This window comes from Protopterus annectens, chromosome 16.part0, assembly GCF_019279795.1.
Source record: "Protopterus annectens isolate FY-2018-M chromosome 16.part0, PAN1.0, whole genome shotgun sequence".
Taxonomy (NCBI): Eukaryota; Metazoa; Chordata; order Ceratodontiformes; family Protopteridae; genus Protopterus; species Protopterus annectens.
Genome location: NC_056750.1, coordinates 399,083,505 through 399,102,046, shown reverse-complemented (window position 1 = coordinate 399,102,046; position 18,542 = coordinate 399,083,505). Strand labels below are relative to the sequence as shown.

Sequence of the window (18,542 nt, the reverse complement as noted above, 5' to 3'; positions counted from 1 at the left end):
TAACATGCCTAGAAATCTCATACATGCTATTTGTGTTGTTTTGGCAGTGACTGCACAATAAGTCTGACTTCCTAATTATCTGGTTTTAAGGCATCTAAAGTTACAACATGGCCCACATATCCTAACTGTTTTAACTGTGATCTTGCATTTACTTTTATTTAGCTTGAAGTTGCATTTGTCTCACTTTATTCAAGAAGTGAATTACTCTTCGCTAACAGAATATTATCACTGCAGCAATATCATCTGACCCTTCTATGGTTTGTGATACAGCTCCTTGGTGCTGATGAAATATTAGAAGGTTATCTAAAAAATATGTACCTAACATTTTCCAGAAGTGGAAGAGTATACAGCTTGGATCATGCTTCATCAATGTTTTGGGCTGCCAACAATCAGACCCTCTCTTTTTCTCTCTCTCCCCCTTTAGGCTGCTGATCCACCCCCATACACAGTGACAAGAGCTGAAGGAGATGAGCTGTCAGTTAAGTAGCCAGTAGGTGTTGTCTGTTTTTTTCTTGTACACTTATAACCACAGAGAAAAAAAGCCCAGTAGCACAGCCTGGATTTGGCATATACTGTACCAAGGATTCAACCATAGGAACATACATCCCCAGGAATACACTTTCATATCCTCTCCTGAAGGAGGGTTGAGCCAGCAAAACCACATTACTGTTTTCCTCTTCCACACTAGTTGCTGCTGGCACCCAAGCTGCTAACCAAGCTCAGGTCACCAGTGTCATTGTCAGGGCATTATCAGTCTATGCTAATGGCTCCTCATCTTGAAATGTGGCATGGTCAAACAGCTGAATTCCTTACTTGGCAACTAGCATGCTATCATGTTGCAGTCAGCATACCAGCATCAGCTTCTCAAACAGATAATGTTTCTTTATAATTGTTTTACTCTAATTGTGTAGATCTGTGTACATATGAACTTTAATATGTTTAACCACAGTAGCCAGACTATTCAACCAGTTCCTAGCCTCTGTTTGTTTCTTAATCATGCCCTTTTCTTCCATTTTGTGTAGTTCCTTCACATTTTTTCCCTTTAATGCTACTGGAACTTTCCTTGGTGGATGCATGACTGGAGACATGATAGGAAGAATCTGAATGTTATGTATACTTAGCAAACATTATATTATCAAATACTCTTCAAGATTTTATAACAATAAGTCAGTGCTTTTTCCAAGTTCATTATTGAATCTTTTCACTATGACAGGTTCCAGCAATTTAAATGGTCTGACATTAAAGTAGCTTTTTCCAACTGTTTGAAATGTCTGGTATTTACGTAAGTAAAATATAAAACATCATAATAATTTTAACCAACCAAATATGGGTTTATTAAAAATAAAATAACAGTGATCCCTTCCACATTATAGAATTTCATAAGTATAAATTTCCAACATATGCATTCACTTATATAATTAAAATAGAGTGGCATCACAACCCAAAAATAAATTCAATTGGTTAATCAGATCACTTCAATAAGTAAGAGATCATTTAAAAAGACATGCAAGGATACTTGCATTATTTAAAACAGGAGCTTCAAATGCATTTATATTAATCTGCCGTATAAATTCTCTGCTTTCTAAAATTGTTTTAATATTATCCCATCTGTCATTCACACTCTGACTCGTTTCAAAATAAATCAACTATTTATATAACACATTACATTCTTTTTTTTTCATTTTTAATATCCCTCATGTATAACCACAAAAATGAGGAATCAGTCCAGAATAAAACAAACAGTTAATTCAAACCACTGGACAGAATCAAGGACAAACAGTCTCCACTCTTTATTGGCACAAAGGAAAGGACTTTTCTTTAACGCTCCAGAAACAAAAAATGCACTTTCGTCCCAGCAACTCCAAGACTTCTTCAGATGTTACAAAGCAAATGGAAACAGCATAATTTAGATAGGTATCAACACTCGGCTTAAGCATTCCACCATATCATCTCGGGAAGTGAGGACGAATATCCCTCGTGTTACACTACTCACTCACTCTCTCTGAGAATGTAAATTTTCCACAACATGAAAACTATTACATGTGCGGCATCACCCATGGTAGACAATGAGTATAAAGCCACAAGTGTACCTGTGTGCTGTGCCCACTACCAGATCCTGTAAAGATTATTCACATAGGGATTAGCAAAACAAAACATGCACTGTTTGAAGTTAAAGCAAATGTATGTTCGTTTAACTTTGTTTACTGTAACTGAATCACAGCCTATTTCAAAATGAAACTAAATTCCTTGCTTTTTTAATTACAAAAAGAGTTTGGCCCCCATTAATTTACTAACCTTCTCATTACCTAATGAAATCTTCACATTTTTAGAAATCAAATGTTTAATCCAGTTAGAATCATTAGAAAAAGTCAAGACAGAGGACACATTCACTGCATCATACTTTTTGGCCACTGTAATTAATATCACAATAACAGGGGCAAACTTAACATTGTTATCCCTCATTACATGGTCAATAACCTCTTCAGTCAAGTCCCATGGCTCCCCTTTTCATTAAACAGCCTTGTAATTTCTTTCACCCTACAGGCATCATATTGCACTTTACCCCAGTATCAAATCTAACTGGATTATTGTGATTTGTCATGAGCTGGTGGATACAAAGCTCATATATATTTCATGTTGTTTCAGAGTATTCTCAGGTTCTAATACTTGGACACTCTTTTCACATCTATAATGCCAATATATAACTCATTTTCATAGCTTTTATCCACACAATGCATTGCATATAAGTTATTTTCATGGGCATGTTCAGCTTCATGAAGCTGCTTAGTTTACAGCTTATTTCTTTACATTCTGAACACTTTAATAGGCATATTCAGAAACTTTTATTTCATTACTTTGTTTTTATTTGTGTTAAATTTTACTTTTTTATCACATGCAGTTTGATATATCTATAATTTGTTTTCATTTATTGCTTAGTTAAGTTCGAAGTAATGTTGCTGGTTTGGGACATATTGTGTTTTTTATCAATGTTACATATCCTTGTCATAGCAATCTACCATTTATGATTCAACAGTTCATCCTTGTCACAAAGAATCTTTTAGATGGGTTTATTTTAATCAGTAGCATGTGCATTTGTACTTTTCAGGGGACCTTGTGCCATCATGAAGAAAATGTTAGATAGCTGCATGTATTTTATCTTACAGTAGTCCAGGACTTTTTGCATCACCAGAGCAATGTTGACTTAATATCTTTCTCAAAGCTCAGACATGTTATATGCTGTGATTACCTCTTACCCTTTGACCTGCAGAAATGTGGTACACTGTATCTTCTCAGTATTCTACTCAGAGTGCAAGAAAGAGAGAGAGAATTGGCCTTTTACTCCTCACCTCCCCCTTTTTGTCTCAGAAACACCTGATATCATGTCAGAAAGATGGCTAAACAGCTGTGGATTATCCCTCACCCCTTGTTGAATCAGTCATTAAAGATACTGTTCAGGCAGCCTGGAGACATCCCAACTCTTGACACTCCAACATCCAACAAAGCAGATGCCCTCTGTAGGACTGTGCTTGAGTGACTAGGGTGCCTTACCAAACATGGTCCAGCATATAGTCCAGGAGCCACAATACTTTGACACTGGTATGTTTAATAAAAATTCCAAACTTATGGACAACTGTGGTAAAACAATGTACTCCTCTGCACACCTCTGTAACACTGGGACTTCTGACCCTCTAACCCGACTTAGTTCTGTTGCCAGCCGATAGGTAGCACGGGAAAGACTTGATGACTTGTGGAATCTCTGCCAATGACTATGAAGTTAGGCTTCCATGTATTGTGCTGTAACTTCAGTTGTGAGGATGCTTCGACCAACGGTCACAAACTTGGAGGTGCTTATATGGAGGATGGCACAGCTGAGACTGTCCTCCCACAAAGAAGATTCAGTAATAGACTCTTAGATGTTCCCCTTCAGGGGGGTGCTCTTTGGCCTGTAAGATTCATCTTCTTTATATCTGCCCTTCTATAACAAGCCTAGCCATCTGCAAAAGAGGAAGAGGAAGAACCTTCCTCACTATCTGAGGAAGATGCTTAAGTTGCATACATTTTGACCTTCTACTAGGATGACATCTGCAGTACCCTGAACTAGATAAGTTGCCTATGATTACAGTTCATCTGGACTGCAGCAGTCCTGATTCTCATCTGAGACTGTCCAGAAAGGACATTTCACTCAGTGAACCCTGGCTTGGGGAACCATTTCAGTTATGTTTTGGTGCTCACAGGTCCTTCCACTAAAATAGGGCTCTACTGACAATCCAGTTCATCCCAGCAGAGTTCTTAGGACATGCCTAAACTATGACTGAAAGCAGTCATAAAATGTGTCCACATTTCAGAAAGGAGTATAGATTTCACTGCCATTTCATCATTGTCCTGAATAAAAGTGAATGGTTTCCTTCCATCTGTGAACCACCATAGCTTTAACCAGCACAGCAGCTGTGGATAGTCACCCTGTAAAGGCTTATACCCTTCCTTCTGGAGGGTATCTATATAATGCTATGGCATATGATGTAAGCTTTTCCCCACATCACTTTTTAGGGTCTACTCAGACAGATCATCCAGTTTGGACTAAGTAAAAATCATTTTCAGAACAGAGTATTACCATTTTGACTATCATCAACAAACAAAACTTCATCAAGATGTTTGCAGTAGTGACTAAACTCTTCCAGGAGAAATATCTGTGTATTTCTCAAGCTGGATGACTGGTTCCTCTTTATGTCATTCGTGGACTTCCTAAAGTGTCCCGGAGTGGTGGAGCTCTTTGGGGTATGCTTCATGAGGTTCAACATAAATTAGGATGTGTCTTGCATAATTTTTACTCAGAAGATAGCCTTTAGAGTTGTAGAGCTAAATTTAGTCATTTCTGCCCTTGGGAGTACACAACTGGCCATGGATTTTGCTGACTAACAGTAAATTGCATGATTCTGACCAAGACTGTGCTTCATCTGCTGCACTTAAAGGCTACTATAATCTTAATGTTGTCATTTGCACACCTAAGGATGTAGCTGTTGCAGTGGACTGTGAAGTGCTGGTAGCTGCACAACTTCGCCATGTTTGTGGATCTTCCCTGGTGTCACAGCCCTGTTGTTAGGCCGGGAAAGGTTGCTGTTTCCCACAACCAGTTTGTTTTGTGTTTTCTTTCTACAACTGAACTTGTTGCTTATTTTGACAAGTGATGCCTCTCTTGTTTGGGGAGAGTTAGGAGTGTGGTTTCCTTTCAACAGTAGTTATGAACAGTTTTTCTAGCTTTGAAGGCCTTGGAGACAGAGCCACTTCTGGAGTATGCAGTCAGTTCATCATGTGGTATGTATGGAAGAAATGGGGTATAAAGCCACATCCCCTGTGTATAAAAGTGATGTGCATGTAGCAGAAGACCATATACAGGGGCATCACTTCCTCAACACTTTGCATTCCCTTGAAAGTGAATGCATCAGAAGACTCTTCAAACTGATGATCTAGTTTTCTCCAGATTTAGAGAAAAAGCCTGACATGAGTGTTCCAAATGTCAGGCACTACAAAGTTCAACCTGTTTGCTGTGTGGGAAAATGTATCCTCCCCTTTTGTGCAGCAAGACAAGGGGGATATAGATAATGGCATATCCTGCAGCTGGTGGCATAGGGAAGATATAGCATTTCTACTAGTCCTACTGATTTGACATGTCACGACAAATTTCAGAGAAGAAAGAGCAAAACTCATACCCATCAACATTTTGCAACTAAGAAGGGTAATATTTCAGGTATTCAGATCTATGGCAATACAAAAAACTTTCTTGTCTTAGGAAAGGGTGTTTCTCATGTTTGGGGTGGCATTTGTTTCCATTTCTAAACATAGTTCCTGTTGTAAATTCTCTGAATCCACTAGATTTTCTGGCTGGGATCTCAGAGCTTACTGAAGTTGTAGGAATCCCTTTACTTTGTAGGCCTATACCTCAGAGTGGAAAATTTTCTCAATATAGGTGGCATAATACCCTGTGCCACCATAGTCGTTCATCTCACTGGTGATTCTACAAAGTCTCAGGCTCCCGGATGATTTTGGTGTCAGTTATTTCTAAGTCAAGGTGTTAGCTGTTTCTCCAAGTTGGTAATTTGTGGAGGGACAGACTGTGGCCCCACTACAGATAGTTAATCAGTTTTTTAATAAAGTGCTACACCTCTGTTATCCTTTGAAAGTCTCCTCTTCTGTGTGGGATGTGATCTTTAAGATTGCCAGGTGTTCCGTCCATCATTTGAGTTGTTTAGTGGTGTTGAAATTCATTGTGTGAGGCAGTATTTTGTTAGTTGCCATGAACTCTGGGTATGTGATCTCAAAGCTCCATGTCCTTATGTGTGGAGAACCAGCTAGTCTTTCAAAAGAACCAGGTATGTCTTATGAAGAATGCACAATTTCTTCCAAAGTTTTTTTTTCCTGAATTGTCCCTGAACAAAGACATCCGTTTGCTGATTTTCTTTGCTGGGGCCAAAATGGGAGAAATAATCATTTAAATTGTGTATATTTACTGTCCATCCAGCTGCTCCCTGAAATGTTCACTTTGCTCCTGGGACTGCAGGGCTCACAGTTCCAGACAGACACTTTTTTGTTCATGGACATTTTACTTCATTCTCTTCTGGAAAATGCTGTTGTCAAAGCCCACACTAATAAATGAGTGGCTGCCTACAGCCCAGTATATGCTTCAGAAATTACTTTATTGTTAACATTTGTGCCAAAGCCACATGTTCTTTGGTACTGACCTCCAACAAGCATTCCTGAACATTAGGTCTGTTCGGGAACACCAGCACTGCAAAGCTCAGCATTTTCAGCTGCCTGTTCCTCTCAGTCTTTACATCTGATGGTTTCCTTCTTAGGAGTCATCCCAACCAAGAACTTTTAATTGAGAGGGTCCTCATCGTTAGGTACAAGACGTACGCTCTTAATGTGTCATTTCATTACATTGCTTCATTCATGCTCATCTCCTTTATACAGCCACCACTACTGGATAGCCCTGTAAGTCTGAAAATAAACACAAAACAGAACAATTAAGCCAGAAAAAAAAAATAAGATAATAGCAAAAAGCAGCTCAAAACAGCAATAAAAACTTTATTACAACATTCAGTAAGCACTTTCCTCCTTCTGTAAGACTTCATCAGACTGAATGCAACCATTAAAAACACTCCCTTATAAAACAATAAAAAGTCACATGACTGGCTTAATTAGTGACTAAGAGTTTTCCTCTTTAAGTAGACCTTACAATTTCCTTTGTCATTCAGCCCAAGGGGTGGCAAGTATCCAGTCTAAGCTGACACAAGTAGTCTTTCCAATCAAGCTTTTCTTTGGCATCAAAAGAATTTTTATAATTAAGTACTTGGTCCAAAACAACAACTTTAAAATTCCCTAAACAATTACTTTGAAGTGTTTACACTTTTTTTTTTATTGTTGGCAGAACCACAAGAGAATTGAATAAAAGAATTTATGAACATCAGTATGCCAATAATGTTAAATATGGGAGAAATGCTCTTTATAACCATTTCAATCAAAGTAATTGTTTAGACCAAGTACTTAATTATGAAAATTATGTTGATGCCAAAGAAGAGCTTGATTAGAAAGAGTAATGCTGCGGTGGTGGTGCTGCAGTAGCGTTGTCGCCTCACAGTTAGACGTTGCCCATTCGATTCTCAGTTAGAGTGTCTTCTGTGTGTCGACATGCGTGAATGGGCGTTCCTTCATTGAAGGTTGTGCATTAGGCCCAGCAAGCCAGTACGTGCAAAAATCTACTGCCAATCACTAGCGGACCGGAGTTCCGCTGTGGCGACCCCTAACCGGGAAAAAGCCGAAAGACACAAACAAACTTGTGGCAGCTTAGACTGGATACTTGTCATCCCCCAGGGCTGAATGACAGAGGAAATTTTAAGGTCTGTTTAAAGAGGAAAACTCTTAGGCACTAATTAAGCCAGTCGTGACTTTTTTATTGTTTTACAAGGGCATATTTGTAATGGTTGCCTTCAGTCTGAAGAAGTCTTGTAGAAGGACAAGCAAATGTTGTAATAAAGTCTTTATTGTTGTTTTGAGACTTTTTTTTTTATTAACCCTGTAAGTCTGTTCACGTATATATTAGAATTTATCTTTTAAACAGTGAATGCGGAAGTCTTCATTGCTGTTTCTTTCTCTCTGTAGGAAGATGGGGTTCATGTCAACTTATTGAAGGCAATTTCAATGAGTCAAAATGCCTGAAATAGATTTCTGAAAACCACATTTAGCAAACATAAAAGCAAAGCATTTCTGCAGCAATGCAAACACCCTGCACCCCCATGTAGAGGAACACCCCCACACCAACTAACTTGTATATATGTATGTATGTGAATGTGTGTGTGTGTATATATATATATATATATATATATATATATATATATATATATATATATATATATATATATATATATATATATATATATATATATATATATATATATATATATATAGGTTTACTTTCCAAATTCCAAAAGTCATTACAAAAATATGTTCAGATCTTCGAACAGAAAGGCCGAATCACAAATTTCACTTAGCTGAAATGGCGAATCTGCTGAATGAATTCATCATAGTCGACAACATCACAAAACATAAAACATGATGTCCACATAGGAGCTCAAATAAGTATAACTCCTACACTTCACATCATGTCTTTGCAGGGGTGCAAGCCCCCTGCACCCCCACACCTCCTACTAACTGCATATTCTAACTCCAAGATCGCACTACAGTGAGGAAAGGGATGAGTGTCCCAATCCGCACTGTACCACAGTCTCTAGCTCTTAGATCAACTTCATATCAGCAAAAGCTCAGTGGCATTTGCTGATATGAGCTACCGAAGGTCGGCAACATGGCAATCAACCATCTACCATCTGATGTCCTGTCTGCAGAGAATCTGCATTCAGGATTTTGATAGTAAACTATGTATATTTGTATATAAAAACTCCATGGTTTTATAACAGTAGAGAAAGAGCAAAGTCAGTTTCACTGAATGTAGGTTTTCAGAGAAAGTGTTTAAGAGGTTTGAGAGTCACAGAACTTACCCCCGTATAGTTGTCATCTTCCTGGAGTTGTGCTTCTTAGTATTTGGACAGTAAATTGGGAGGTGACTTGAGATCAGAGCACTTATGTGTATGTGATCTCACAACTTGTGTGGAAATGACTGTGCATATATAGCCTTGAAGGAAGAAATTGCCTGAAATTTCACTGAAAAATGATTAGTGGAAAGGATAAACCCAGTTAAAGATCCATCAGGGAGGGTCTTCATAGTTCAACTGATATGGTTTTAATGTATGCGTTTTTTAATGAAAATGATAGGTTAATTGTGACAGTAGTGAGTAAAAACTGCTAACAGTACCTGACAGTAGCCTAATTAGTTATTTAGAGGGATACCGCAGGAAGAAGGTCAGTAGATTGTTGATGCTGTTGTCCTGATAAATGAGTAACACATGACTGGATGTCAAAGCAGCAACAAAGGGCTTAAATCACTTGGTGTCAGGGTATTTATAAAACTGAATAACCCTGTTTAGTTCCCTCTTAGCCAAGTTAATTTTGAAAGCTTTGAGGGGACCCATGTCACCTTTTAAGAACACATGGACAGCTCCCTGAATTTTATATTTCATGTAACAACATAACCATGTATAAACCAAGTTAAATTGCTGATATTCTCACAGTAATGGTTTTGCTGAGTCAGCCATTAAGTTGATGATATTCTTACAGTATTGATTTTGCGGATGTTCTTCGTGTTTCACTGTTGCAGTCATCACATTTGGGTTATCTGCTTGCAGTAGCCCTCAGTCAGCCTGATTAACAAAGTCTTGGGTCCTGTGTTGGTTGCTGGCTCTTCTTCAGTGACGTCAAATCATCAGGGGTATAAAACATGCAGCTGATGCCATTATATCAGTCTTTCTTGCCATGCGGTGCCCGAAGCAGAAGCAGTTCGCAAATGCCAGTCGGCTGACTCCTGAAATTTTCGTTTTCGAGTTTCAGAACTGAAGTCTTCAACTAAAAGCTAAGTACCCAGGTGGGGAAACTTTTTTCTTGCTCTAAACCGATGTCAGTAAAAGTAAATAATTGCATTTCTTGTGGAAAGCAAATACCTCATAAAGATTTTCATTTGTACTGTATTCCTTGCCTGGGCCCTGACCACGACATACCTCACTATCAGTTTTGTACCTTATTTAAACCCCAAAACTATCCATCGTCGTTATATTTTCGCTTCTAAATATTTTGGTACTCGGTTCAATTATCCAGATATATCTTCGGTAAGCCATCCAACTACAGACATTCTGCAAAAACGCAAAGATAAAGACAGAGACAGGCCACCTAGGTCCAAAGCTGCCGACGACACTTCTCCTAAGCCAGTCGCCAGTTCACCAGTACTCAGTGAGGCACTTTCACAGCTCCTGATACCCACTACTTCAGATTCGTAGGCCTCCACTGAGACCCATTTGGAGTCCAGTATGCTGCGAGATGCTTCAATTGTGGAACCTGCGGATGTGTCTACCTTGGATGGGTCTGGAGCCACTGTGCAGGCACTGGCTTCTGAGGGTGTATTCAGGCCTACTGACTTGCATATTAAACCAATGCTATCTTCTTATTCAAGGCCTAAAACTCGAACCATGCCTGGAAAATTGATGCCCAGACCACATGGTCAGGTCTCTATGCCTGAAAAACAAATGATAAGAATGGCTGAAGACCTTATTAATTTAATCAGGGGAAGCCAACCTTCCCCCTCTAAGAGACCTAGGACAGAATTTACTTATGATACTTCTGACCAGGATTCTGAAATTTCTGTTTCCTCTGATGACCAAGATTTACCTTTAGCTACCTATGAGGATTCTGATGATGAGGACTCTATTCCCTCTGCCCCCCGAGGATTTCTCTTTTGGTGAAACCTTGCATACTCTTAGGGAGCATTTTCATTGGGAAAGTCAGCATTTCTCTGATTCTAAAAAGAGGCTTAGGGATTTTGATACTCCTGCCCCAGCACAGGCCTTTAGCTATCCCTCCTGTACTAGACATTGTTGATGATGCCATTTCGGAATCTAGTTTTGTCCCTGACTCTTTACCTCCTGTTCCCAGAAAACCTGATAGATATTACAGGGTTCCTGGCTCTCACAAGTTCCTTTTCAGAAATCCTACTGCGGATCCTGAGACGATTTCACAGGGTCCCAAGGGCATCAAAGCTTCTACTGCCAAAAATCCTACCCCCCGATAGAGACTCCAGGGTGCTGGATAGATGGGGTAAGAAGGTATACACTTCTGCAACTTTGGCCATTAGGGCCTTAAACTGCCAGTTTCATATGTTAAAGTATCAGCAGGATATTATTGGATTGCTTAAACAGAAAATTATGTTGATTCCTGATTGTGCTGAAAATAAGGATTTACAGGATTTAATGCATTCTGCTGAACAAGTTGGAAAACATACTTTGCAATGTGGTTTTGATTCACTAGTGGCATCTTGCAGGGCTGCTGTCACAGGGTCTGTACTTAGAAGGCATGCTTGGCTTAAGGAGCAATCCTTGCCAGATCATGTTAAAGCTAAATTACTGGATGCTCCCTTAAATCAGGACCGCCTGTTTGGCAATAAGGCAGAAGAACTTAAAAAGATGGAGGAAAAAGCTAAATCTATGCAAACTGTTAAATATTTCTTACAAGTACATCCTCCAAGATTTAGTAGACATTGACCTTCTAAGAAATGGTCCTTTCCTGCCTCTTCCAGGCCTTCTCAGTCCAAACCCAGATCTAGCAGAACACCCAGGCTTCAGTCCCAGGTTACGCACAGGACTAAGCAGTGGGGGGCCCCCTCTTCCAAATCTGGGAGTAGTAGAACTCCCCTCTATGGTAAACTATCTCACTGACTTCATTTTAAAACTTCCAAGCACGTCTCCACTGACTGCCCCTTTGGGGGGAAAGATTGCCCTACATGCAAAAAACTGGGAGCTCATTACCCAGGACAAATGGGTTTTAAACATAGTTTCTCAAGGATACAGATTGCAATTCCTCACGTTACCAACCCCAAATGGTTGGCCAGATCTACCCCCAAATCAGTGGGCAGAGGCTCAAAAGCAAGTACTCTCTCTTTTAAGCATAAAGGCTATTCAAACTGTACCAGAAAAGGAAAAGGGACAAGGTTTGTACTCAAGACTTTTCCTGGTACCCAGAAAAGACAATTCACGGCATCCTATCCTGGACCTGTCTACTCTAAACACCTTTTTGGTGATTCCAAAATTCAAGATGTTGACTCTTCACCAGTTGCTTTCTATGCTAGGAAAATATGCTTGGTTGGCAACACTTAATTTAAAGGAAGCATACCTGCACATCCCAATCAGGGAATCTTGCAGAAGATACCTTCACTTCAAAGCAGGCTACATGCACTATCAGTTCTCTGCACTGCCCTTTGGCTTATCTACTGCGTCCAGGGTATTCACAAAGTGCCTAGCTCCAGTCATTGCATTTTGCAGGCAAAGAAATATTCAAATATACCCATACCTGAACGATTGTCTAATTCAGGCAGAAAGCTAGGACATACTTTTGAATCATCTGGCCTTTGTACAAAGGGTGCTAACTTGTCTGGGGTACACCATAAATGAAAAGAAATCACACCTGGTACCCTGTCAACAAATTATATTCCTGGGAGCAAGCTTGAATACAACTTCCCAGATAGCTTTCCTCATGCCAGAGAAACAAATTCATTTGACAACCTACTTCAAACTAGTGGCCATGAATACCCTGCTATCTGCAAGGCAAATACTGCAAGCCTTGGGGTTCATGGCCTCCTGCATGCTTCTAATTCCATATGCAAGACTGCATATGAGGAAACTACAATGGTATCTAAAAAGTCTACGGTGTCAACATTCTCAGGATCTAGAAGCAATGATTCCTATCATACCTTGCCTGCTCCTAGAGTTTCTTTGGTGGGCAGAGGCTTGCCACCAAAACAAGGGAATGCCATTCACTCTACCCCCTGCCACCCAAACCCTAACAACAGATGCATCAGACTATGAACGGGGGGCTCACCTGGCAGGAAAGTGCATTCAGGGCAAATGGATCCCAAGCCAAATGCACCTGCATATCAATCAAAAAGAAATGTTAGCTGTACAGAATGCTGTAACAGCCTTCAAAGACCACATTCTTCCAGGACAATTAATGGTAAAGACAGACAACACCACTGTTTTATTATGTGGTACATAAACAAGCAGGGGGGGGGTACCCATTCTTACCCCTTCTGCAGACTAGCCATGGCATTGTGGAACACAGCCTTGAGCTACCAAGTGCATCTACAAGCTCAGTTCCTGCCAGGAAATCTAAATACACTGGCAGACGGACTAAGCCGAAACCTCATGGACCCACACGAGTGGAAACTGGAACCAAAGATTTTCAACATGTTGACAAACAAATGGGGGAGCCCAGATATAGACCTGTTTGCCTCCCCCCAGAACTACCAATTGGACAAATTTTGCACAAGGACTCCCCACTAACAAGCTTGGAAAGTGGATGCTATGTCCTTCAGCTGGAGAAACCTATCAGTTTATGCCTTTCCTCCTCTGCCTCTCCTCTCCAAAGCACTGCAAAAGATCAAACAGGACAAACCAAGGATGATATTGTTTGCACCAGACTGACCATGCCAACACTCATACCCACTCTTGCGCAGTGTGTCACTGTTGGCCTGATGGCACCTGCCTCTGACCCCTACCCTGTTGTCTCAGCAGGAGAACCAGATTCTACACCCTCAGCTTCAAACCCTAAACCTAGCAGCCTCGCTAATTAATCTCTCCTTTACCATCCCTCAGTAAACCAGTGATGGATATCATTTTAGAGGCAAGGAGGCCTAGTACTAGAAAATCTTATGCTGAAAAATGGAAAAGATTCTGTGCCTGGAACCGATCTCAAGGGATGAGCACAGCAGCACCCAACTTACCTCAGATTTTACAATACTTAACTGAGATGCTTCACAAGGGCCTTTCTTTTTCCTCCATCAAAATTCATGCCTCAGCCATTTCAGCTCATTATAACACAGAACCTCCCCTCTTCTCTCATCCACTGCTCAGGCAATTCCTCAGAGGGGCCAAAAATTTAAGACCACCCAGGAGAGCACCAACTCCAGCCTGGGACCTTAACTTTGTATTGGAGAAACTCACTCTTCCTCCTTTCGAGCCAGCTGCTAGTGCAGATTTAAAATTCCTTTCTTGGAAAACAGCCTTCCTTTTAGCAATCACTTCAGCAAGAAGGGTATCTGAATTACAGGCCCTTTATGGCAGTGGAGCCTTTCATCATCTTTCATGTGGACAGGGTGTCCCTCAGTACCAATCCCTCCTTTATAACCAAGGTGGTATCCAGTGTGGCTCTCAATCAGTCCATTCATTTGCCATCCTTCTTTCCTAATCCACAGAACAAAGGGGAATGGATACTGCACTCCTTAGATGTGCACAGACAACTTAGATTCTACTTGGACAGGCCTAAACCTCAAAGGAAATCTGAACAACTGCTGGTGATATTTGCTGCAGGGGTAGCGGGGAAGGCTATTTCAAAGCAAACCATTTCTAAATGGATATGCCATTGCATTAATTTCTGCTATAAGCACGATGGAAAACCAATCCCACAGGGGATCAGACCCCATTCAACCAGGGCTGCATCTACCTCTACAGCCTTTCTCAGAGGTGTCCCTACCAGGGACATCCTAGAAGCTGCTACCTGGAGTTCTGTACATACCTTCACCAAGCATTACCATTTTCCAATTTTCTCTAAATCCAGAGCTGGCTCTGCCACTGTAGTCTTGCAGGGTCTTATAACTGGTCCTAATGCTATCTAAATTCCTCCTTCTATCCTTAGCTTTGGGAATCTACCCAAATGTGATGACTGCAACAGTGAAACACAAAGAACATAGTACAGTTGTGTACACTTACCATAAATGTAGATGTTAGAGTGTATTCACTGTTGCAGTCCTGGTTAACCTTCCTCCAGCCCCCTGACTTTTTTGGCTATACCTCTGCTCTCCTTTACTATGCCTAAAAGCTTTTTGGTGTATTTGCTTTTTTATTGGAGGTATATCCTTGTATATATGTATATATATATATATGTTTTATTGCTTCCCATTAAGGGGGCACCTGACATCTGGGGCAAGAAAAACTGATGTAATGGTGTTGGCTGCATATTTTATACCCCTGACGACCTGACATCACAGAAGAAGAGACAGCAACCGATGCAGGACCCAAGACTTTGTTAATCAGGCTGACTGAGGGCTACTGCAAGCAGATAACCCAAATGTGATGACTACAACAATGAATACACTCAACATCTACATTTATGGTAAGTGTACGCAACTGTACTTTCTGACCGTCCAGAACACATTAATATGGAAACAGTCCTCTGAAGAAATTGTCTATTTATGTTGTTTATGAGCAAAGTTTTGAAACTAGCTTTGGTAATCAGTGGGTCAGTGGAGAATGAAGGAAGGATTGTCAGAGGAGCAGTTTCTTTCTTATGGTATAACTTTGGGATATTCTGGTATATACTGAACTCCTGACAGAATCTCAGGTTACAGTGACCCTATAAGTTATGCTGACTATTGCCTAGGTAGATGTTTATAGTATGCCCTATAAAATGTAACCATAAATAAAGGAAAAAGCATCTCAGATGTGAACAAACAACTGGAGTTATTCCTCTGGCATGCTTACTATAGTAAATCAAAAAGAACTTCAGAAGCTGCTGATAACTGGGAAAGGGATAGGGCCCTACTGCTTATTCCCAATCTTGGGGGGGGCAATCTAGTTCTGAATGGGTTCGCTGATGGCAGTAAAGTGACGAGAGTGGGATTTATGTTCATGATACATTATACCCAGTAACTCTGGTGAGACCAAAAATGAAAAAACAAGATTAACTCTAAAGGGTATGTGCATATTTTTGATGGCATTGAAAAAGAGTTTGTGTAACTCGAAAGCTCTGCATTTCGGATTCATCAATAAAACGTTGGACAGTTGAGTTCCTGCTGTTTTTTTCCTTTGATTATTTTTTGATAAAGACTGATCTGCATTGAAGCAAATCTTATGAAAGGAAGTAAGACTAAGTTCAGATGAGAGCATCTTCATCTTTGTTGTTTTGTTTTACTTGAAATAGTTGACTTATAACAATACAATTGAGTGCAAATGATTAAAATACTTAACCATACAATTAACCAACCACATTTTACTTCTATAGGAGAGACTATAAAGATTGTAATTGAAGACTATGTTCAGCATCTGAGCGGTTACTACCTAAAGTTGAGGTTTGATCCAGAGTTGCTGTTTGGAGTGCAGTTCCAGTACAGAAATCGAATTGCTGTGGAATTCAGCCATCTTTACCACTGGCATCCACTAATGCCAGACAGGTTTCATATACAAGGCGACACATACAATTACCAAAATTTTCTGTTTAACTCATCCATTCTTTTGGATTATGGAGTGGAAGCATTAGTGGACTCATTTTCTAAGCAGATAGCAGGTCAGGTAATGTATGCCTCTAATATGATTTATTTTTTTTTTTATCCTAAGTACTCCTTTTTTCTTTTTGTTGTATTTTCTTTTGACTTCTTAATACATAAATCAGCACTGGCTTTTCATACCAAGTGTTGCTGAGACACTGATTTTGCAAAGTGAAGAAGATAACCACATCATTCCCAGGATGCCATAAAGTGAGGATAAACGTATTTTGTGTTGAAGTGCAGTTAAGGAGTTAATAAATAAATAAAAATAGAAAAATATACAATATAGATTTATGGACACACACACACACACACACACACACACATACAGAGGTCCTAGGGAAGATAACCCAGGACTCAACGGGAGAATTTCTTTCCTCGGTGCCTGTGGATATTTGTGTGGACCCAGGATGTACCCTCTATCTAGGGAAGAAGTCTTGCCTGCCCTGTTTAGTCTGCTTCTACAATGATCCTTACTAGGAGAAGGAATTGAGAAAATGGATGAAAATGTCAGAGTGAGGGATGAGGAGGGAATTCCTATTCTATGTTTGAGGGCCACAACTGAGATCTTTGGTACTGCAAGAATTTAAGTGCAATTACAGTTAAATATTACTAACTCCAAAATCCTGGTACCTCAGAATATTCTCTCTTCTCTGAGGTACAGTGATTTTGGAATTAGTATATATAATTAGCAAGGTTGTGGGGATACAACCCCCCCCCCAATATTGGGTTGTATAAGAGGGGTACACCCCCTAAAAATGTTTTAAACATATAACATTGGCTTTCTAAGCTTGTTTTAACTTGTATTAAGTAACACTCATTTTTTCGTAGTTTCAGGGCATGTATTATCAAGTCTCAGACTTCCAGTAGTGAGCCACGATTAAGTGAGTAACGAGTAATTGAGTAAGAAAGTCATTCCTGCTAATTATAATACATCAGCATATAATTCAATGGCACCATAGCTTCGCAGATCACCTGGCCAGTCATTTTTCAAACACACTGGAACAAATCAGTGAGCTACGAGTTGAACCACTGGAGGATACACTAGCCTGGAAAACAGTAAAACTGCTCTTAGCATTTTACTATTAATCTAACTTTCAAGATAATGCTAAACCCATTTACTGAATAAACATATATTCCTTGTCTAGCAGGTTTTGCTAGCAAGAGTCAGTGACTGACTAGATCAGAGGCTTTTGCAAGCTCAGACACTATTCCATTCAGCACATGCGCATCCCTTACGTCTAAAATGAAGTCCATGATTAAGGTTGGTGAAGCGGGTCTATATCATGAGCTCAAAAAGACCAGAGAGCGAACGGCTTAAACAACGAAAATGCCAAACCATAAAGTCGCTCTTGTGGGGGGCTGTGCATCCACCCCCACCCCCTGCTAATTATATATACCAACTCCAAGATCACACTACAGTAAGGAAAGGAGAAATTTGCTGATTTTTATTGTACTGTGAGCTCACAAAAGAACACATCGATGAGCAGCATTTTCGATGTTAAAGCCATGCACTCTCCAGCCTCTTCAATCTTGTGAGAGGAACCCTAGTGAAACTGCCCTAATTAGTTCAGAAGCAGTGCTACTATTGCTAGGACAACATACACTATTTAATCAAGTAGTCGTTTAACTGACACAAGACCATTTTTGTGAGCACATTTGAGAGGTTTTGATGGAGATGTCCATTTACAACTGACATTCAAATTTTGGTCTCTGTACTTTGGAACAGGTAGAATTTTAATGAGTTTAGATAGGATGTTCCATAGGTAAACACAAGGATAGATACATTCAAAGAAGCCACAAATATATGACTGCCAAGTTTTAAAAGCATTTAGACTACCATGAAGAGGTACATTTACAAGGCATGTAGCAAGTCAGTTGAGCTGAAGAGGAAAACTTTTTCGTGTTTCACTGTTGTAGTCATCACCTGAGGGATATCCCTGCTATGGTAGCCCTTGGCCAGCCCAAATACCAGAGTCAATGTTTTTCTGCATCAGCTGCTGTCACTTGCTGTCTGATGTCAGGTCGTCAGAGCTATAAAGGAAGGCAGCCAACGCCATCACATCAGTCCTAC

The 18,542-nt window shown here is 40.0% G+C and overlaps 1 protein-coding gene across 1 annotated transcript in view; it reads left to right on the top strand.

Annotated features, from left to right (window-relative positions):
- Positions 1 to 18,542, top strand: part of PTGS1 (prostaglandin-endoperoxide synthase 1) — a 944,136-nt gene that overhangs the window by 807,805 nt on the left and 117,789 nt on the right. The window contains exon 9 of the mRNA XM_044058285.1: positions 16,207 to 16,493. Within this exon, the coding sequence (XP_043914220.1) occupies positions 16,207 to 16,493 (287 nt within the window). The remainder of the gene's footprint in view (positions 1 to 16,206; positions 16,494 to 18,542) is intronic.